Below are 22,543 nucleotides of genomic sequence, written 5' to 3'. Positions count from 1 at the left end.
TTATTTTACCACTCAGGGCCCCAATTTCATTTACAAAACAAGGTGATTGAAGGCTTAAATTCTTTCCAATTTACATATGAGTCTATGAAATGATTAAAATTATGAAAATGTGTCTCAAGAATTTTTCAGTTTTACTAGATAAGGAAGAGCAGCTATCATAGAAAATATTGAAGTCCGTTCTCATGCATGATTAAACACGAGTTCTTGAAAGTACTTTGAAAACCATGTAAGATGTGTCAAATAACCATTTTTGCTGTTCAGTTCAGTTGCTCAGTCGTGTCCGACTCTTTGCGACCCCATGAATTGCAGCACGCCAGGCCTCCCTGTCCATCACCAACTCCCCGTGTTCACTCAAACTCATATCCATCGAGTTGGTGATGCCATCCAGCCATCTTATTCTCTGTCGTCCCCTTCTCCTCCTGCCCCCAATCCCTCCCAGCATCAGAGTCTTTCCCAATGAGTCAACTCTTCGCATGAGATGGCCAAAGTATTGGAGTTTCAGCTTTAGCATCAGTCCTTCCAAAGAACACCCAGGACTGACCTCCTTTAGAATGGACTGGTTGGATCTACTTGCAGTCCAAGGGACTCTCAGGAGTCTTCTCCAACACCACAGTTCAACAGCATCAATTCTTCGGCGCTCAGCTTTCTTCACAGTCCAACTTCCACATTTTTGCTGTAGTCTTTCCCAAATACATCAACATAATCTGATTCTTCATCTCTCCCTAAGATTGCAAAGTTTCCTCCCACAGTTTTGCCTACAGTTTATGGGGTTTTTTTGGCCTCAAAAAAATCTGTGAGAGTCACTAAATTTTTATCTTTTCTCGCCACTCCCCACTCTAAGAAGATTAAGCCAGGGACTAATCTCAGGTCTCAGACTAAGCCCTTGTTGCTGTTTTAGCCAGTGTCTGTAAAGTCCATCGATTCCTCAAAGTTAGGAACCTTTGCATTTTGATTGGCCAGCTACGTACAAGACGCCGTTTCCAGCAAACCCTCGAAGGTATACATGCCCATTCTCGGTAAAAAGAAGGCCGATTCAGCTGTCCTTTCCTCTCACCTCCTAGAGACAGCTTCAGAGGTCTCAGGCCCTTTAGCTTAATTCTCTTGCCCAGCAAGGGAGAACAGCCTTTATTGAGAAGTTTGCAGTTTCATATTTTTCTACAAAGTCCCGACATTTGGAATCAGCCTGAGCAAAAGGATCACTATAAGTGGTCTTGTTAAATTCAAGAACCGAGACACTAATCGTTTTGTTTTACGCACAGTGACGAATGCGAACAATATTAGAACAAGGGGAACGTCAGCCAATCAGCTGATTTCAGCAGCAACCGCCGACTTGCTGCGCGTCCCCGGGCCCTGGCGGGTGTGGCGCGCGGCTCTGAGGAATTGAGTTTGCGTCAGCGTCAGCGCGCGCACCGCCTCGCGCCAGTGAGCTGTGACTCAACCAATCAAGCTTCAGCAGAGCACGTGGCTCCGCCCCGCCGCCTCCCGCGTCCCAGCGGAAGCGCATGCGCGGGGTGGGGCCCGTTTATTTGAATCCGAGAGGTGGAACCCGGAGGATTTGGGATCGCGGAGTGTACGAGGTGAGGTACTTTTAGACACACAGCAAAATGGGAGCCCAGGTACCGAAGAGAATTAATCTCCTGATTTCTGAGCAAGGCAGTCCTCCAAGGTGTCGGGTTTCCCCTAAACCAGGAATCTGCCCAGTGGGTCCGTGGTCGCGGCCAGGTTTGCTTCCTGTTGACACAGGCTGTGAGAGGGGAGTTCTTGGGGAGCGATGGGAAGGTTCCATCAGAAGGGGCCAGAAGCTGGTCGCCCGCCCTTTTTACGTAGGACCCGAGGAAACAACTGGCAACCTGGAACTTCCTGGTGGTCTAGACACACATATTGCTCTCCTTCCTGCTCCGGCCTTATCTGTTCTAGGGAGGTGGCGTTGAGTGTCATTATGGCCATTCCTTTCGTTTTTCCCATTTGCAGCCCCAAATTTAGAAGTCATTCTGGCTTTCTCTCTTTTCCCCTACATCCAATTCTTTTGTTACGGCTTTGATAAATCTCCTTCCAAAACATTTCACGAATGCAATCATCTGTCTCTCTTACTGTTTACACTTTAGGCCAGGTTCAGACCACAGTCACATCTCTTCTGGCCCTTTGCTAAACTTTTTAAATTGTCTGTTTCCACTCCTGGACCCCTGACATTCTGTTCTCTGCGCTGCAGCTAAAACGATCTTAAAACATAAATCAGATGGTATCACTTCCTCTCTGACACTCTTCCCTTCCCCTTATAGTTAGTTGCCTATGACACTTAAAATCCAGACTCCTTGTTTTGGTTGGCAAACCCCAATGTAGCAGTCCCTGTCTGCCTTTCTGACTTTGTCTCCCACTACTCTGTACCTCTTTCATGCCACTACTCATCCTCACCTCTTACTGGTGGTGTTGCTGTTTCTTTAACACACAAAGACCTTGCTTCAAGATCTTAGTATGTCTTGCTCTTTCCTCTCCATGAAATACTCTTTGACCAGATCTTAACATAGTTGGTTCCTCCTGGCATTTGAATTTAGCTTAAAGGTCACGTCAGAGAGGCTTTCTCTGAACACTTGTTCCACAGTAGCTTGTCACTGTCACCTCACCCCCCCTTTTTTTAATCACACCACTGTATATTATGTTCACTATTAGTTATTTACTTATTTATTGACTCGTGTGCCTTCCCATCCCACCCCCTGTAAGTTTCACTATAGCAGAGGCCTTGACTTTTTTTATCCCTGATAAGTAGAACTGTGCTTGGCATATAGATGATGCTTAGTAATTATTTACTGAATAAGTGAATTAGCGAGGCATGTTTCTGTTCTGAGAATCCTTAGTTTGGCAATCAAACTTTGCACTGACAAGGCAGGCAGCATTAAAGATTAAAAGCAAAATCAAGGCAAAGTGGAGAGAAATAGGAGTGGAGAAAGTAACATTGAGTTCATGAGATGAATTAGTATTAGACTCACTTATGTGATATAGCCATTTTAGAAGAATTTGTTATGTTCCCTGTACTTTTACCATCTTTTTTCCCCCCTCCCACAGGGCCAATTCAGCTGGTGAATGTTACCTTGGAGAGCTGTTTCTCTCTGTTACTCTTTAAGTCAAAGGGCTTTTTGAGAAGGTTAACCTATAGATTTTGTTGCCTGGATTGCTGTCGTCTTTTATTGTGTACTTGTATGCTAGGTACTCTGTACTAAATGTGGGGAGTACAGATAGGTGTGGTCCCTGTCTTTGGAGTAAAAAGGGAGGGACTGTTTGGCTGGTTAGTGACACCTTGACACTTGTTTTTGTATAGAACATGTGCAGTAATGTCATCTCAAAAGAAAATTAACTCTTGGGCACGAAAGAGGACTTCACAGGATAGTAGTAGCTATCAGACTAGACTCTCGGCCTGGAGAGTAAAAGAGGACCTAAATGACTCAAAGAGCATCTCAAAATGTGGACAGAACAATACTGTGGAAGATTATGAAGGCGCTGATGATCAAGCAGAAAATGCTCTGCAGATAGCATTGAGATACTTTGAGAAAGGTAAGAGATTGTTTTCCTTGTGTAAGGCCTGTTCCTGTGAAAAATTTCTAGACTCTTTTGGTAAGGATTTTTAAAGGAAAGCATATTTTTGCTCATTCATGATTTTTGTTTATTTAATGGACATTTATTGAGCACTTAACTACATATCAGTATGCTAGGTACTAGGGATACAACAACAAAGAAGGTTCCAGCAGAGTGGTTTTCAAACTGTTGTACACTGGGATTAAATTACCTCAGAATCTTTTTCTTTTAATATTGATTTATTTGACCGCATCATGGATGCAGCTTTGTCACGGGAGGTACTCGGGGTCTTTGTTGTGTCATGTGGGGTCTTTCGTTTCACAGACTCTCTAGTTGTGGCACGAGGTCTCAGTAGTTCTGCAGCATGTGGGATCTTAGTTTCCTGACTGAGAATCGAACCCGAGTCCCCTGCATTGCACAGCAGATTCTTAACCACTGGACCACCAGAGAAATCCCCTACCCGAGAATCTTTAGAAACCACTGGTACCGGGCATCCACTCTTAGATTTTCTGATTTTATTAGTATGGGACACAACTTGGGCATTGGAATTTTTCAACAGCTCTCTAAGTGATTCAAATGTGTAGGAAAGCTTGTGAACCACTGTCTTAGTTATTGAAAACACCTTAGTCTTGGTGCTTTATTTAGTTTAGAGCAAAGAAACCAGGGCAGGACTCAGTTTTCCTGCTGTCAAATATTCTAGGGTTGTAAGGGCTTTGAAGGGTTTTTAGAAAGACTTTTTTTTACATAAAGCTGTTCCTTTGAAGTAGTCTAATTGTAACTGTTGAGGCTGAGGAGTGAGAGAGTTTTAAAGTCCTCACTGTTTACTATTGTTCCTCTTTCAGGTCCCATTAAAACTTCACAGAATAAAGAGAAACACTTGAAAACTGTGGAAAATGTGGCATGGAAGAATGGGTTAGCTCCAGAAGGAATCGACATTCTATTAAGTGTGGCACTCAGTGGCAAATTTGGTATGTCACAGGGATAAATTTTTCAGCATTAGTTTTGCCTTTCAGAATTTGAATTACATTGTTGATTGGAATCAGATGCAGTTAAAGAACTGTATATTTTTCCTATTCTCTTCATAAAACCAATCTAAGATTATACAAATGGACCTTTCTTATGTCCAAACTTCGATTGTGGTGCAGCTGGTAAAGAATCTGCCCGCAATGCTGGAGACCTGGGTTTGATCCCTGGGTTGGGAAGATCCCCTGGAGGAGGGAAAGGCTACCCACTCCAGTTTTCTGGCCCAGAGAATTCCATGGACTGCATAGTCCATGGGGTTGCAAAGAGTCGGACACGACTGAGCGACTTTCACTTTCACTCAGTATGTTGAAACTACCTTAACGAAAAGTTGCTATGTGCATATGCTGAAAATGGCTAGTTATCACATTTTTATTTTTAAAATGGATTCTTGTTACCAAATGCTTAGAAGCGATTTTTAGTATTTCTGTTAGGAAGGGTAGATAATAGTTAGTGTTGCTGGAAGGCACATTAAGAGATCACTAGTACTCTTGCCTGGAAAATCCCATGGATGGAGGAGCCTGGTGTGCTGCAGTCCATGGGGTCTTGAAGAGTCGGACACGACTGAGCGACTTCACTTTCACTTCTCACTTTCACGCATTGGAGAAGGAAATGGCAACCCACTCCAGTGTTCTTGCCTGGAGAATCCCAGGGACGGGGGAGCCTGGTGGGCTGCCATCTATGGGGTCACACAGAGTCAGACACGACTGAAGCAACTTAGCAGCAGCAGCAGTGTTCTTTATTGCCTTTAGTTTCACTTATCAGTGACAATAAGTCGCTGTTGATATTGTCTCCATTCCATTGTCTGTGGCTTTAACCGTTAAGATGCTTTTTCTTTGGAGTAAATGCTTCCTTTTCTGTTCTAAGTTCATTTGTATGGGGGTGGGGGGAATCTTAGAAAGAAATAGTATCTGTCCATTATTCTTTTCACTTAAGAACCTTTTAACCTATCCTCATCCAAATTTAGACTTAGAGAGTATTTTAGCTCTTGAACATTCTCATTTTCAACTGAAGCCCAGAGTGGTTAAAGAGACTTGCTTCATCTCAGAGCTAGAACCAGGGAACTCTGGTCTCCTTATTCCCCTTCTAGTGTTTATAGTGCACCACACTGCTATCAGATTTTCTACTTTTTTTCTTTAAGACAACTGTCAAAATTGGATACTTAATATACCATTTTGCATATTGGGTACCTTTGTGCATATCCTATCATGTTTGCAAGGGTGTGTGTTAGTCCCTCAGTTGTGTCCGACTCTTTGCTACCCCATGGTCTGTAGCCTGCCAGGCTCCTTTGTCCATGGGATTCTCCAGGCAAGAATACTGGAGTGGGTTGCCATTTGCAAGGGTACGTATGTGTATTTTAAAGAAATAATGCATGACTAGCTGAATTCAGTATATGACTTCTGGGTATTTTAGTTCTCTATTTTTACCTGATTAGTGTTCTCTGTTTTCCTAGAAAGTTAAATTTGACCTAATAAAATTGGTCTTCTTATAAGTGGTTTCAGATTGTTTGCTTCTAACAAATATCCATGAATTCATATTTACCTAATTAGTGTCCCTCGAGGACAATTTTATCTATTCCTTCTCCCCTTAAAACATGTATAGAATATACAGATGTTTTCTACTTTGGAATTTCTCTTTTCTTTTATGATATCTCAGAAATAAACAATTAGGTTTTCGTGATGTTTGCTAGGTCTTGTAGCAAATGCATGTGTTTTTAAAAATGCATGCCTCAGGCTTTGAAACTTGTATATAACAATTTGTAAAATAATCTAGCTTTCTAGTCTAATTTCATTTTTCTATTAAGCTGGAATTTGGAGATATTAAAGGTAGCCTCCTTAATTGCTTTTCTCCTTTTTGTTATTTCTATAATATCCCCCATCACTATTAGATCTTTGTATGTAACTCCTTTGCTAAGTTGAAATGCATTTGCTAGAAATGTCATAATTAGGTACAAAGGGACTTTGTACTCTTTAGTAATTAAAAAGTTACTGGGAAGTAAGAATAGAGTCAATATTCTATTCAACATAGAATTCTCCCCTTGAATTTGGTATATGTATAGAGTATTAGTAGTCAGACTGTTATAAACTGTACAAGAATTGGGGGATGGGAATAGGGGAGAAGAGAGGTAAAAACAAGAAATCACGGAGTGGAAAGCAGAGATTTTTATTCTTATGATTCATTACCTGCCATCACTGCTTCCTTTTTTCAACGCAAAATAATGGGGTAGAAATTGATGAGACACATTGTTGTAGTTATGTGGGATAAGTAAATCTAGAGAACATGATGACTAAAGTTAGTAATATTGTATAGAATGTTGGAAATTTGCAAGAGAATAGACTTTAGGTGCTCTTATCACAGAGAAGAAAATGGTAACTATGTAAGGAAATAAAATGTTGATCAGCTTTACTATAGTAGTCATTTTACTATAATAGGTATACAGTATCTGCCAGGTGTTTACATGTTCAGTTCAGTTCAGTCACTCAGTCGTGTCCGACTCTTTGCGACCCCATTAATTGCAGCACGCCAGGCCTCCCTGTCCATCACCAACTGACAGAGTTCACTCAAACTCATGTCCATCGAGTCGGTGATACCATCCAGCCATCTCATCCTCTGTCGTCCCCTTCTCCTGCCCCCAATCCCTCCCAGCATCAGTCTTTTCCAATGATACAACTGTAAATACAATGTAAATACAATGTAAATGCAATGTAAATAGTTGCCTGTGTATGCCTAATTCAAGCTTTGCTTTTTGGAACTTTATGTAATATTTTTTAGGAATACTTTGTGTGTTTAGTTGAATTCACAGATGTGGAACTTGAGGATATGGAGGGCTGATTATATCATATCATCATGTTGTGCATCTTAAATATAAACAATTTTTACTAAGGAAAAAAAAACAAGAGGTCTGCACCTGTAGGAAAATAAAAGACATGTATAAGACTTTTCTGAGAATGCTACTTATGGGTGAAGTTAAGAACAGTGTTATCTTAGTGAATGGATGTGATCACCATGCTATAGTACATTTAAGACAGTGTTTAAAGACCTGTATATTTCTAAGAATGCTACTCTCGGGAGAAATTGAGAACAGTGTTATACTGAATGGATGTGATTACCACACTGTAATGCCTTTAAAACATTGGTTAAAAACACATGTATCCAAGATACAGTTGTGGCTTCTACTTGTATGAGAAGTTGAGAACACTAGTTTTTCAGTGAATGGTTCTGATCACCACAGTATAACGCAAATAAAACAATGTTTAAATATAAAAATTGATAATGTATGTATATATAAAATTATTGAAGCCTTAATAAGCAGAAGCTGATATAGGGTGTATATTAAGACAAAGCTACTGGTCACATCACTTCTATTAGCAGATGGGAGAATAGCATGGAAGCCAGAGAATGATGGAAAGACTGGACCAATATAGAATGACAATACTACCAGCTAATAGGGTAGTTGTTTCATTCTGGTATCCTTTCCATTTTGGGGGCGTGGATGGAGAATACAAATGAATCTATCTATTCTTAAATGTAGCAGCTGATGTAAGATGTCTTACAGGAGATTTAAATAAATCAGAATCTATTATGCCATTTTAAAAAGTCCTTGAAATTTTCCTAGGAGTAAAACACTATTTTTGAGATGTAATTCACATACCATAAAATTCACCCTTTGGAAGCATATGGGGTTGGTTTTGTTCTTTTTTTTTTTTTTTTTAAAGCATATCCATGGAGTTGGGTGGGCTTCCCAGGTCTGCCTACAATGCAGTCCATCTGCAATCCAGGAGACCCTGGTTCAATTCCTGGGTCAGCAAGATCCCCTGGAGATGGGATAAGCTACCCACTCCAGTATTCTTGGGTTTCCCTGGTGGCTCAGAAGGTAAAGAATCTACCTGCAATGTGGGAGACCTGGGTTTGATCCCTGGGTTGAGAAGATCCCCTGGAAAAGGGAATGGCTACTCACTCCAGTATTCTGGCCTGGAGAATTCCATGGACTGTATAGTCCATGGGGTTGCAAAGAGTCGGACATGACTAAGTAACTAAGCACAGCACATAGAATTGGGCAATTATCACTACTATCTAATGTCCAAACATTTTCATCCTTCCAAGAAGAGATCCTGTATTCATCTTCCATTGTTAGATAGAAATATTAGAGCCAAAGAATTTGCTTTATAGTTTATATTAGAAGTTAAAGGTACATTTTTGTTTCAAACTATGCTTTGTAATGATGATAAGAGTTATTGCTGCTGCTGCTGCTTCTAAGTCTCTTCAGTCGTGTCCGACTCTGTGTGACCCCATAGATGGCAGCCCCCCAGGCTCCCCCTTCCCTGGGATTCTTCAGGCAAGAATACTGGAGTGGGTTGCCATTTCCTTCTCCAATGCATGAAAGTGAAAAGTGAAAGTGAAGTAGCTCAGTCGTGTCCGACTCTTAGCGACCCCATGGACTGTAGCCCACCAGGCTCCTCCATCCATGGAATTTTCCAGGCAAGAGTACTGGAGTGGGTTGCCATTGCCTTCGCCATAAGAGTTATTGAATATTACTTTATTGCCTTCAACGTAAAGTGAAAGTTTTAGGACCAAGAGTTAATTACAGTGAAGGGACAATCAAGACCCTAAAATGTAGTTTAATTTGGACTTTGTCTACTTTCTAGGGAGTGCTGTAAACACTCGGATATTCAAGTGTATGATTCCAGCAACTCTAATATCAGAAGATTCTGTGGTTAAGGCAGTCTCCTGGCTTTGTGCTGGCAAGTGTTCTGGTAGCACCAAGGTAATATTTTTAAACACTTTGATGATAAGTCCTTCAGAGCCACTTAAGGGCTGGCAAGGAAGAGCCACTTATGAGGTAATGGCAGTGGCCTTTTGTGCAAAGCTTGTAGTTTTGGAACAATATAGCTTGATGTAAGAACTCTGTTCAAATATAAATTTTTACTGAGAAATAAAATCTATTATCCTTTGTGCTAGAGGCTTCTAAAACAGTCCTGAGGGGGGTAATTAAGCTCTTTTGTGCCAGTTCTATTTCTCTAAAGATAAGCATTTTGTTTCTCAATAGGTGCTTTTTTATCGTTGGCTGGTTGCAATGTTTGACTTCATTGATCACAAGGAGCAAATTAACTTGCTCTATGGCTTCTTTTTTGCTTCATTGCAAGATGATGCACTGGTAAGTAAAAATTGAACAGCATTATGCATTGATCAGTGGTACGTGCTTGTATATCGATGCACCATATGTGCTTCAAAGTGCCAACAACTTTCCTTACTTATTTTAAAATGTATGAAACAGGAAAGTGTAATGAGTAGCATAATGAACACCATTATACCCGTCTCTCAGATTAACAAATGAAATTTTCCCCACATTTGCTTTTTATCTTCTTTTAAGGAAATAATTGTTACAGATAGAATTGAGTTCACATTGGAGTCTCTTTGCTGATTTAGAGCAATGATTGCCATCTTTTCCCTTTTAAACCACTTCAACAGGGTCCTTTGGGTCACTTATTCTACAGTTTCTTGATTAACACTGTGAAAACCTCATCAGAATTAATGAGAAGGAGAGGATTACTTTTCATGAGATGCCAGTGGACTGATTTTGATTAAATAGCATAATTAGTCCCATTGAAAGCATTAATAACTAAGAAATCAATCTACTGTCCACCTGGAAGTCTTTCAAGGACCATCAGTAGTTCACAGACCGTGTGAACCATTCATCTAACAGAACTTCTCTTGCTTTGGGGAAGGGAGGGAATTAATTTATTGATTTCATTTTCAAAAATTGACTATGTTGCATTATATGAGACAGTGTAGAAGATTCAAAGATTAGCTGAGAGTTTCTATATTCCAGGGGTTTGTAATCTATTTCAGAGACTAAGAAAAGCACATAAAGTTAAATGACAACACATAAGTTCTATTATCAAAGACAGTGTATGTTAATGTGAGGATAGTAATTGCTGTGATACTTCCAGGAAGAAAAGAACACTGTAAACCAGAGTGATTAGAAAAAGCATCATAAAGTATGTGGGCATTGAACTGGGCCATGAAGGTGGAGTAGGATTTGAGATTTGATGTTTGATATGACAGGAATATTTCAAGCAAAAGTTGTAAATTGTGTTTTAGGAAACCTTAAATAGATCAGACTGACTTAATTACAGTTGATGTCGGGCAGTGGTGGGTGGTAAGGCTGAAAAGATTGGGTGAGGAAAAATTGTAGTGGTCTTTAAATATGATGGTAAGAAATTTGAACTTTATCCAGTGGGGAAATCACTGAAAAACTTGGGACAGAACATGTTGAAAGCAACATTGTAGGAAGTTGTATCTAATAATGCCAAACATTATGAATTAGGATGGAAGCTAGAATCAGGAAGACTAGTTAGGAGACTGACATGATGATGATATCCTAAACTAGCAATTCTCGAATATGCTCTGTGGATCCTTTGATGCTTCCTGAGAAACTTTCAGGAGGTCTCAGAGGTTAAAATTATCTTTATAGTGATATCAAGATGTTGGTAGCTATTTTCACTGTGTTGACATTTGCACTGATGATGGATAAAACTGCTGACACACTCAGGGCAGTGAGTCTGCACTATAGTAGGGTTTGTTGTGTTCTTTACTGTAGTAAAAAACAAAAATGCAAGTTTTACTTAATAATGCCCCAAATGAAGCAATAAAGATTAATTCACTAATTATATTAAACTTCAACCTGTGAGACATATCTTTAATATTCTGTATGATGAAATGGGAAGTATAAATAAATCCTTTCTGCATATTAAAGCACAACAGTTGTCATGAGGAAAGGAACTCTGTGTGATTGAATTGTAAGCCAAACTAGCTGCTTTTTTTCCATGGAATACCATTTTTACTTCAAAGAATGACTGACATATAAACTGGTTATTCAGACTTGGTATTTGGCAGATGTTTTCTTGAAAATGAACAAAGTGAGCTGGTCATTTCATAGAAAACAACTGGCACTATTTGTTGCAAATGGTAAAATTTGAGCTTTTAAGCAAAAATGACAAGTTTGAAAAATTTGTATTTGTCATTGTGAACTTGACAGCTTCCCAATACTTAAAAGACTTTGCTGATGAGAATGAGAATATTAATGACTGTGATTTTTAGTTTTATATAATGACTGTAATTATATTATAATTATATTAATAATTATATAATGAAATATGTCAACATTTGGGAGATAGGTATAACTAATTTCCAAATGATCTCGTTTGAAATTATGTATGGGTAAAAGCCATCCAAAGTGTAAGATATATCAATGAATTTTAATGGAATAGAGTACAAAGAGTTCATTGATAATATTTCAGAATCCACATTGCAGCTATTTCCTAAGAGACTACTACTTATTAGTTTGGTGAAGTATCAAAGACTAATATCCACAATTTTTTTGAAAAGGCTATTAAAATATTCCTTCTTTTCCAATTACATATGTGTGTGAGGCTAACTTTTCTTCATGTACTTCAATCATAACAATGTATTGTTACATTTAATGCATAAGCAGAGTATCTGTCTATATTCTATTAAGTTAAAAACATTAAAGAGATTGTAGAAATGACTTGATGTAATATAAGAAATATTAAGAATAAATAATTATATTCTTTCAAAAAAAATAAAAGATTGTAGAAATGTAAAACTATGTCACACTAAGCCTTTTTTGGGGAAAATATAGCTATTTTTCATTTATGTTTAGCATGTAATGAGTTTATTTTTTAAATGAGTTACTAAACATTAAAAAAATTTCCTAACTTTAATTTCTAATATGGTGAATATCAACAGCTATAAACCAGATAAACAAAAGCTTTTGGGGATCTTCTAATTTTTAAGAATGTAAAGAGTTTTGACACCAAAAAGTCTGAGAATCACTATCAGAGATTAAGGGGTATGAAAAATTGAAGGGACAAATCTTAAAGGAAACTGTAAAGGAAGAATTAACATAATCTAGTACCTAAACTGGATTAAGGGAAAGGTCACGATATAAAGATAGAGTTTGTAAGTCAGCATGATGCAAAATGATGGTACCTTTGACCATAAAAGGAAATTTGTGGAAAAGGAGGTAGTTTTAAAAGGAACATAATATGTTTGGCTTTAGATGTACAAAGTTTGAGGTTACGTCCTGTAGAAATTCACTCAATGAACATTTATTTACTAATGTGAGAGTCATTGAACTAGTATTGGAGGTACAAATATGAGTAAAAGTAAGTTAACTATTGGTCTTCCCATATGGCACTAGTAGTAAAAACCTGCCTGCCAATGTAGGAAACATAAGATATCCGGGTTCAGTGCCTGGGTCTGGAAGATCCCCTGGAGGAGGGCATGGCCACCCACTCCAGTATTCTTGCCTGAAGAATCCCATGGACAGAAGAGCCTGGTGGGCTATGGCCCATAGGTTGCAAAGAGTTGGACATGACCAAATCAACTTAGCACATAAGTTAACTATAAGCCTCATATCATATCAGATCAGATCAGTCGCTCAGTCGTGTCCAACTCTTTGTGACCCCATGAATCGCAGCACGCCAGGCCTCCCTGTCTATCACCAACTCCCGGAGTTCACTCAGACTCACGTCCATCGAGTCAGTGATGCCATCCAGCCATCTCATCCTCTGTCATCCCCTTCTCCTCCTGCCCCCAATCCCTCCCAGCATCAGAGTCTTTTCCAGTGAGTCAACTCTTCGCATGAGGTGGCCAAAGTATTGGAATTTAAGCTTTAGCCTGAGTCCTTCCAATCAACACCCAGGACTGATCTTTAGAATGGACTGGTTGGATCTCCTTGCAGTCCAAGGGACTCTCAAGAGTCTTCTCCAACACCACAGTTCAAAAGCATCAATTCTTCGGCACTTAGCTTTCTTCACAGTCCAACTCTAAGTTTAGGGAGCACGAATTTGTGATGTTGCTAATGTCAAGGGTCGTAGTTCCTCCAGGGTGGGACACGAAGGCAAGAGAGTGACTGAGCTAATGGATCAGGAAGTCTAGAGAGAAAAGGGAGAAGGTGAAGACATAAGAGAGCAGATTGGGAGCACAAACAGCTGAGTTTCAGGTTGCCTTGGTGACATTAAAGGCATGTATTAGGATTAAAAACTGGAATGATATAAGTTGTAGCATTGGAATTTAAGTTTGCAGGGGGGAACTGGTTCAATGTGATGACAGGATTTAGAGTGACAGTGGGGTGAGTTGTTGAAGACTAGAGTAAGGGAATGAAGGTTATTGGAATTGAAATTTTCCATATCCTATGGATTTGTTGTTCCTGTTGCTGGTCATCTGTTAATTACCAAGTGAAATATGTTGAAAATCTCCCACTCAGAAGGCAGACTTGTCAGTTTTTCCTTAAAAAGTTGTCAAATTTTGCTTTATATATTTTGAGTCTATTATTAGGTAAAGGCACAATTATAGTTTTCATATTGTCCTGCTGAGTCAAACCTGTATCATGAGTAGCGTTTTGTTAAAATGCTTTTTGTTTTAGTCATTTTGTTTGATATTGACATTGTCAACTCAGGCTTTATTTTGGCTAGTATATTGCTTGGTATGGACATGAACTTGGGCATTGTCAACTCAGGCTTTATTTTGGCTAGTATATTGCTTGGTATGGACATGAACTTGAGCAAACTCTGGGAGATAATGAGGGACAGGGAGGCCTGGTGTGCTGCAGTCCATAGGGTCACAAAGAGTTGGATACGACTTACCGACTGAACAGCAACAACATTGCTTGGTGTATTTCTGTCTTTTGGTTTTTTGAAAAATCTTCCTTTGCCCTCATGTCTTAGACACTTCCCCACTCCAGCATTCTTGCCTGGAGAATCCAATGGACAGAGGAGCCTGGCTGGCTACAGTTTGTAGGGTTGCAAAGAGTTGGATATGACTGAAGCAACTTAGTGTAGCACAGATTTTATTTTTAAATCCTGTTTAATGATTTTTCACTTTTGCCTGGAAAATTAGTTTATTTACCTTTGTAGTGATTATTGATATTGTAGAAATAAGTAGGAATACCTTATTTTTTAATTTTATTATTTTGGGCTGTGCTGGGTCTTTATTGCTGCAGTCTTTTCTAGAGTTGCAGGGAACAGGAGCTACTCTAATTGTGGTATGTGGGCTTCTCTTGTTGCGCAGCACAGACTCTAGGGTGCACAGGCTTCAGTAGTTGCAGCTCCCAGGCTCTAGAGCACAGGCTCAACAGTTGTGGTGCATGAGCTTAGTTGCTCCATGGCATGTGGAATCTTCCCAGATCAAGAGTGGAACTCCTGTATTGGCAGGTGGATTCTTTACCACTGAGCCACCAGGGGAGCCCTGAGATCTCTTATTTTGAGCTTTCTAAATGATCTGCTTTTTTTCTGATTCTTTTCCTCATCCCTCTTATTTTGGATTGATTGTGCTGTTCCCCCATTCTTGGTTGGAAATTACATACTCTGTGTGTGGTGTTGTTATTGTACCTATTTTAATATGCGTATATAGTATAAAATGTAAAATATATAAAAAGTCATCCTTCTTACTATTTTTCTTTTGTTTGGAAGATATAGTTATTTTTCATAAAATATGTCATTTATCATGTAATGGGTTTATTTTTTAATGAATTAATAACTTTTTATAATTTTCTCAGTTGAAATCTTTAAGGCTTTTCTTAAAGTCTAGAGGTAACCAATATCTTTATCTTCATCTTGAAAGATACAGGGCCCTAGAATGCTTTAACTCTGATCACATCCCTCCCACATTATACACTATTATCTGATTTTAGTTCTGACTCTTCACCATCCTCCTCCACATACACACGTAGTAGACATTATTATTTTCTTCACAATTAATATTTGTTTAGATTTGCCCACATATTTACCAGTTTCTTTGCTCATCATTTGTTTTTACATCTCAGACCTTTAATTGAGATTATTTTCCTCTGAAAATATTTTCTTTAGGTTTTTTTTTTCCTTTTATGGCTGCACCACCCAGCATATAGAACTTCCCTAACTGGGGGTTAAACCTGTGCCCGCTGCAGTGGAAGTGCGGCGTCTTAACCTCTGGACCACTGGGGAAATCCCTAGAATATTCTTTCAGTAGAATCTTTTTATTTTTAATTTTTATTGAAGAATAATACAATATTGTGTTGATTTCTGCCATACATCAACATATATCATGGATATACATATGTCCCCTCCCTCTTGAGCCTTCTTCCCACCTCCCACCCCATTCCACTGCTCTGGGTTGTCATAGCGCCCCAGTTTGAGAGTAGAATCTTTGATGGTAAACTCTGTCTTTGCCTAAAAATGTTTTTACTATGCCCATGTTCTTGAAAATTGGTTCTGCCTAATCAGGAAAAGAATTTTTAAAAGAACAGATATATGTATATGTAGGAAAAAAAAGAAATTTGGTTCTGCTGTGTGTAGAACACTAGGGTGACAGTTAAATTCTCTCAGGACATTGACAGTATTATTCCACTGGCACCTCCTTTCCATTGTTGTGGAATCAGTCTAATTGTAATATGTTGTTTCTTTTCTCTCTAAATACTTTTTAAAAGCAGCTTTGTGAGATAACTTAGATACCATACAGTCCACTCAAAGTAAAATCTACTGGGTTTTAGTATGTTCATAGATAGGTGCAACCATGAGCAGAGTCAATTGTAGACCATTTTTGTCACTTCAAAAATCTTATACCCCTTGGGAAACCAACATATTCATGTGGCTTGCTTTATTGTGACCTTCTTACACTTAAAAAAAAAAAAAAAAAAAAAAAACTCATACATTTTAGCTATCACCCCTGTCTTTCTGTTTAGAGGTTCTTAAACAACTCCTAGGGCTTTTGAGGTGGCACTAGTGGTAAAGAACCTGCCTGTCAATGCAGGAGACATAAGAGATGCAGGTTCAATCCCTGGGTTGGGAAGAATCCCTGAAGGAGGGTATGCAACCCACTCCAGTATTCTTGCCTGGAGAATCCCCATAGTCAGAAGAGCCTGGTGGGCTACGTCGATGGGGTCGCAAAGAGTTGAACATGACTGAAACGACTTTGTATGAATGCATGCAAGCAACTCCTAATATATTTTGTGTCTTTAGAGATTTGCCTATTATGGACATTTCACATAAATAGAATCATACAGTGTGGGGTCATTTTTGACTGGCTTCTTTTAACTTACTTTACTTTTTACTTGAAAGCATAATGCTTTGCCTATTCTAGGTACCTTATATAAGTTGAATAATCCAGTATTTGTTCTTTTGTGTCTGGCTTCTTTCACTTAACATGTCTTCAAGGTTCATTCATGTTATAGCATATGTCAGAACTTTGTTTTTATGACTGAATGATATTCTCATGTATGTATACACCATTATCTGTTGATGAACTTTTGGATTGTTTCTACCTTTTGGTTAACATGAATAATGTTGCAGTGAACATTGGCATCCAAGTGTCTGTTCAAGTCCCTGCTTAGAATTCTTTTGGATACATACTTAGGCGTTCTTTCAGGCAGGGACTGAACCTTTTATAACCAAAATATCTAGTATTGTAAACTTCATAAGAGCAGGTCTTTTTGTCTGTTTTATCTACTGCTTAATAAATACTTCTTTCATGAATGAATGAATAAGATCTATTCATAAATGTTTGTCAAATAATTTCAGTATGCTTGAGTAGTTTTCATGATGCTGACTAAAGAGTTTCTTGCTCAGCATGGCAGGTGAGAAGGGGGCTTCCTTTTTTTTCTTTCTTCTTCTCCTAAAAATATTTATTGAAGTATCCCAGGTGGGACCAGTGGTAAAGAGCCTGCCTGCCAATGCAGGAGACAAAAGAGACGTGGGCTCAATCAGTTCAATCAATTTTTATAAACTGAACACATTTGTATAAGTATCACCCAGAAGAAATAAGGATCCTAACTATAAAAAGCATTAAAAAAAAGTTACAACTTGGGACTTCCCTGGTGGTCCACTGGTTAAGACTCCACTGCAGGGTGTGTGGGTTCAATCGTTGATCAAGAACTAGGATCCCATATGTCATGTGGTGCAGCCAAAAAGTAAAAATAAAAAGTCACAACTTGATGGGCGCTTGACTCTGTAGTGACTGAGATGCGGTGGCTAACTATTTGTCAGCAAAGCAATTGTAAAGTCTCAGATGCACATGAATTTTTTCCTTTCTAGGTGCTATGATTAAAGGACAGTGTCAGATAGAATACTGGAGCTTAGGTTGGCACTCATTTTATACCCAACATGTATTGCTAATGGTTCACAGCTTTCCCTGTGTTGCTCAGGCAGTAAACAATCTGTCTGCAATGCAGAAGGTCTGGGTTTGATCCCTGGGTTGGGAAGATCCCCTGGAGAAGGAATGGCAGCCCACTCCAGTATTCTTGCCTGGAGAATCCCATGGACAGAGGAGCCTGGTTGGCTACAGTCCATAGGATCACAAAGAGTCGGACATGACTGAGTGACTAACACTTCAGCTTTCAATGCTTCATATCCTAAGGATGTGAGGCAGTGAATTTTTTTTTACAGAAAGTTACTATATTTTGTGTAGAATATGGCAACTTGGTCATAATATGTATTCTTCCCTTAAAAAGAAGATCCTATATCTAAATTCATACTTCTTATAAGTATGTTCAGTCTTTATCAACTCATTTCTAAGTAGAGGAGTGGCAATATGGAATTATGTACTTTAAAGTATAGAGTCATAACTACCAAAATATAACTTTGTTTAAAAAAATCTTGGGTTTTGCTGCTTCTTTAGTCCCATTTAATAATTTGTTATTGTTGTTCAGTCACTAAGTCGTGTCTGACTCTTTGTGATCCCAATGACTGCAGTGTGCGAGGCTTCCCTGTCCTTCACTATCTCTCAGAGTTTGCTCAAACTCATGTCCATTGAGTCAGTGATGCTATCCAGTCATCTCATCCTCTGTCGCCCCCTTTAATAATTTACTTTTTCAATTTCCTATATTCTAAAGCAGGTACTGGCAAAGTTTTTCTTGAAGGGCCAAGTAGTAAATATTTAGGTTTGAGCGTCATACTGTCTTTGTCACAAGTACTCATTCTGCTGGTGCAGTGCAAACTCAGCTACAAACAAAAACAAATGGCTGTGTTCCAATAAAACTATTCATAGTGACCAGCAGTGGGCTGAATTTGATCCACAGGTTGTTGTTTACCCATCCCTCCAATAGAATATTGTTTTCTTGTCTGATAAACAGATATTCTTAATTTCATGAACTCTGATTTATTGGGGTTTTTCTTTAATGTTTTATTTTATGGTTATCTTTTTTTAATGGGAAAAATGAACTGCTACTCTCTGGTCATGAAGATACTCTCCTCTGTTTTCTTCTAGAACAAATAACAGCAAATTTCCTATAAAGAAAAGGAAGTAAATATTTTAGGCTTTACAGGCCACTCAGTTTGTGTCACAACTGCTCAGCTCTGCTGTTGTAGCAGGAAAGCAGCCATGGCCAATACATAAATGAGTTAGTGCAGTTGTGTTGCAGTAAAACTTGATTTACAAAAATAAGTGAACTATAGTTTGCTGACCTCTCATCTAGAATAAAACCTCAACAAGTGGTCACTCAAAATGATGTGGTATAAGGAACCAATCCTTTAGTACTTTAAGTTCAAATTTATTGAGTGTGTGCTATTTTGCCAGACTGAAGTCTAAATGGCTAATTAAATTCTGGTATATTCACTGGAATATTAAGATCATTTAAAATGATCATTTTGAAGACCAAGTAACATGGGAAAATACTTTTAAGTGGGAAATCAGGATAAAAGTTTTAAGTTTGTATCTAAATAGCTGTGGACTGCTAGAAGGAATTGGCAATCCACTCCAGTATTCTTGCCTGGAGAATCCCATGGACAGAGGAACCTGGCAGGCTACAGTCCAGAGGGTTGCAAAGAGTCAGACATGACTGAGGGAACTTAGCATGTACACACGCACTAGAAGGAATACATGAATTTTTGTTAGGTAGAAGAATCTGTTTGTGGTTTTCGAGTTGTTTGCATTGTTATATTCCAAAAATAACTTTAAAAATCATGTAAGTGAGTAAGTGAAAGTCACTCAGTAATGTCCAACTCTTTGTGACCCCATGAACTATCCAGTCCGTGGAATTCTCCAGGCCAGAATACTGGAGTGAGTAGCTTTTCCCTTCTCCATGGGATCTTCCCAACCCAGGTCTCCCGCATTGCAGGCAGATTCTTTACCAGCTGAGCCACTCGGGAAGCCCCTAAATAGCATAAAGACGTGCTAATTAAAACTATTGTTCAATCAAGTCCTGAAGCCTTTTTACTTAATCATTGTAGGATTGATATTTAAGGAAAATGTATTGTTGCTGTCTTCAAGATATGTTGTCATTTTTTCTTTTAATTTTTATATTTTGACAGTGCCCTTATGTCTGCCATTTGTTATATTTACTTACCAAAAAAGAGAACGGTGAGTATTTTCATTCCAATTGTATTACATTCACTCTGTGGAATTAGCATTTGTATTGGCCTTTATAAAGTTTTAATTATTAGCATTAGTTCTATGGCAAGGTTTTGTGGGAAATTGCTTTTTAGTACTTTTACCTGAGAGCATCTGCTTAATGGCTTAACTGAGCAGGGTAATTATAGTCTTAATGTGTTGTAAGGAGAAGCTACATGGACAATGATTCTTTTTATTCTGAACCACAAACTTCTTTTCTTTACCTTCACTAGTCAAACCATTTCGTGTGAGAAAACTGCTTGATCTTCAGGCCAAAATGGTAAGTACTCTAGCCAGTGTACTCTGTGCTAGGTATGGAGCTAGGCTTTGGGGATGTAAAACTGAATGCATCATTATCTTCAAGAAACTTATTGCCTGGGGAGCTGAGTCAACAAAATAAAAATCAGAATTAGACTGGGGTCAAGGGACGAGTGATGATGGTGAGTAGAATTTAACTAGGCCAGGAAGGAAAAGAAAGGCACTCATGGCAGGGAACAGCATGAGCAAAAGCCAGGTAGATATCAAATAGCAGCAACTGTTCATGGAATTGGGTTGGTATGGCTGGAAATTAAGTGTTAGGGAGTAATAAAAAATGACTATTTTGTTAAAGTGACTAGCTTATTTATTCTGTGGCTGTGATCTAGGAAAGCATTCTTCTCTGGATGCTTAAACTTCAGTATATATCCTGACCATTATCTCTTGTCCTTACAACCCTCTTGCCTTGTTATTTCCACTATACTTGCCAGGTAACAGAAGCTTTGGGTATGAAACTGAGGGAAGTTGTGGTGCCTATACCTAATTATTGAAGCCTGCATGACCTACATAGAGGCATTCAGTTTTCATGAAAAACACAAATACGTGTGCACATTTGTGCTTCTCCAGTATGAGGTTTCCTGTTGGTATTTACAATTCAGTGATTGTTTTTGTTTTATTAGGGGCTCCCCTGTTAGCTCAGATGGTAAAGAATCTACTCACAATGCATACCTGGGTTTGATCCCTGGGTTGGGAAGATCCCCAGAGAAGGGAATGACAACCCACTCCAATATTCTTGCCTGGGAAATCCCATGGACAGAGGAGCCTGGTAGGCTGTATAGGTCATGGATTCACAAAGAGTCAGACAAGACTGGGCGACTACCACTTTCACTTTCCTGATTTATAGCTTCCTGTTTCGGTTCTTTGAGTGCATGCAGTATATTCTGATAGCTCTCTGAGGATAGTAATAATAATGATTTGTCTAAATTTAATTTTACTTCATATTAATCAGGCAGAGAAGAGAGAAAATATAGGGAAGAAGTAAAATATGGGAAAAGATCATAAAAGAGAACATGTCAAGTCGGTGAGGGTTGCTTTATCATAGTTGATTTAAATGTTTGAGTTTCTGTTCCTCGATTTTCTATAGCATCTTCCTATAGCTATATCACATAATAAAATTAGGATCTGAGTATTCATTTAATCTTTTTATTTTATTGTTACTCTTTTTTTCTTATTGGCCACAGAATTGAAAACTCTTATTTTATTTCAGGGAATGCAGCCTCATCTCCAGGCTTTGTTGTCACTGTATAAATTCTTTGTTCCTACTTTGATTTCTGTATCTTTGCCTATGAGAAAGAAGGTAAGGGATTAAGGAGTGATAAGTCATATTTGGATAGAAATATGTTATTTTGAGTAAGTTAATTTATAGATTTTGACTAAAATGTTTATAGCATGCTGTTTAAGATTTAATATTGTAGTGTTGCTTCTGAGAAGTTTTTTAGGGGTTAACACTTCGTTTTGATTCTATTCAATGTTCTTAATAGATTCCTGATTATACTTTAAATGAACCTGCATGGGTGCAAAATATTTCATAATTAATTTATTTTCAGTTAATAAAGTTTTAGATTTTATACCGTTCTAACTTATGGATACCTCCTCTCATGTACTTTTTTTTTCTTTTATTTTTTTCTTGGATTTATTTATTTATTTTTTTAACTTTACAATATTATATTGGTTTCAAATTTGCAGATCTATTTTAAGAATTCAGAGAATCTGTGGAAGACCGCTCTACTTGCTCTGAAGCCAAGGAATCCAGGATTTCCTTCAGAACCTCTAAAGTTGATGTTAACTAACGTCTATCCTATAAAAAGAGTAAGTATTTAAAACCCCAAGTAACTTCCACAGCCTTCTTTATTGTTAGGTTCAAACCATAAGGTTTCAGATATTGGAAGAGATTACAGATGTCTGAGTATATTTTAATTACTTTAATTAGGATTCTATGCAAACCACATTCAGACTCCATTCATTAGATCACCTTAATAAGTGCTTTTACATTTATAGTTTGTAATCTGTTTGATCCACTGATTGTCTCATTATCTTTCTTTTTTAGAAATGGAATTCTCACTCAATTATACCAGTGCTAAATTCCTGTAACTACAGTAAAGAAAGCAGAAAAAAAAGGATGAATCTTTCTGATTACCTCAGTAGCAATGGGTCATTTCCACTGGAACAGCTTAAAAGCTTCCCTCAACTCTTACAGAACATTCATTGCTTAGAGGTATATAACTGGGCCACATGCTTATTTACATAATCCATT

The 22,543-nt window shown here is 38.3% G+C and overlaps 1 protein-coding gene across 1 annotated transcript in view; it reads left to right on the top strand.

The window, feature by feature from the left end:
- The first annotated feature begins 1,477 nt into the window (after positions 1-1,477).
- CENPI (centromere protein I) overlaps positions 1,478-22,543 on the top strand; it is a 68,236-nt gene continuing 47,170 nt past the window's right edge. The window contains exons 1-10 of the mRNA XM_019956246.2: positions 1,478-1,577; positions 3,314-3,546; positions 4,410-4,535; positions 9,234-9,352; positions 9,635-9,742; positions 19,896-19,944; positions 20,208-20,254; positions 21,497-21,586; positions 21,976-22,098; positions 22,337-22,504. Coding sequence (XP_019811805.2) covers positions 3,327-3,546; positions 4,410-4,535; positions 9,234-9,352; positions 9,635-9,742; positions 19,896-19,944; positions 20,208-20,254; positions 21,497-21,586; positions 21,976-22,098; positions 22,337-22,504 — 1,050 coding nt within the window. The 5' untranslated portion in view covers positions 1,478-1,577; positions 3,314-3,326. The remainder of the gene's footprint in view (positions 1,578-3,313; positions 3,547-4,409; positions 4,536-9,233; positions 9,353-9,634; positions 9,743-19,895; positions 19,945-20,207; positions 20,255-21,496; positions 21,587-21,975; positions 22,099-22,336; positions 22,505-22,543) is intronic.

The sequence above is a fragment of the Bos indicus genome, chromosome X, assembly GCF_029378745.1.
Source record: "Bos indicus isolate NIAB-ARS_2022 breed Sahiwal x Tharparkar chromosome X, NIAB-ARS_B.indTharparkar_mat_pri_1.0, whole genome shotgun sequence".
NCBI classification, from domain to species: Eukaryota; Metazoa; Chordata; class Mammalia; order Artiodactyla; family Bovidae; genus Bos; species Bos indicus.
The sequence above is the reverse complement of the archived record's forward strand: the minus strand, read 5'-3'. Positions and strand labels throughout refer to the sequence as shown.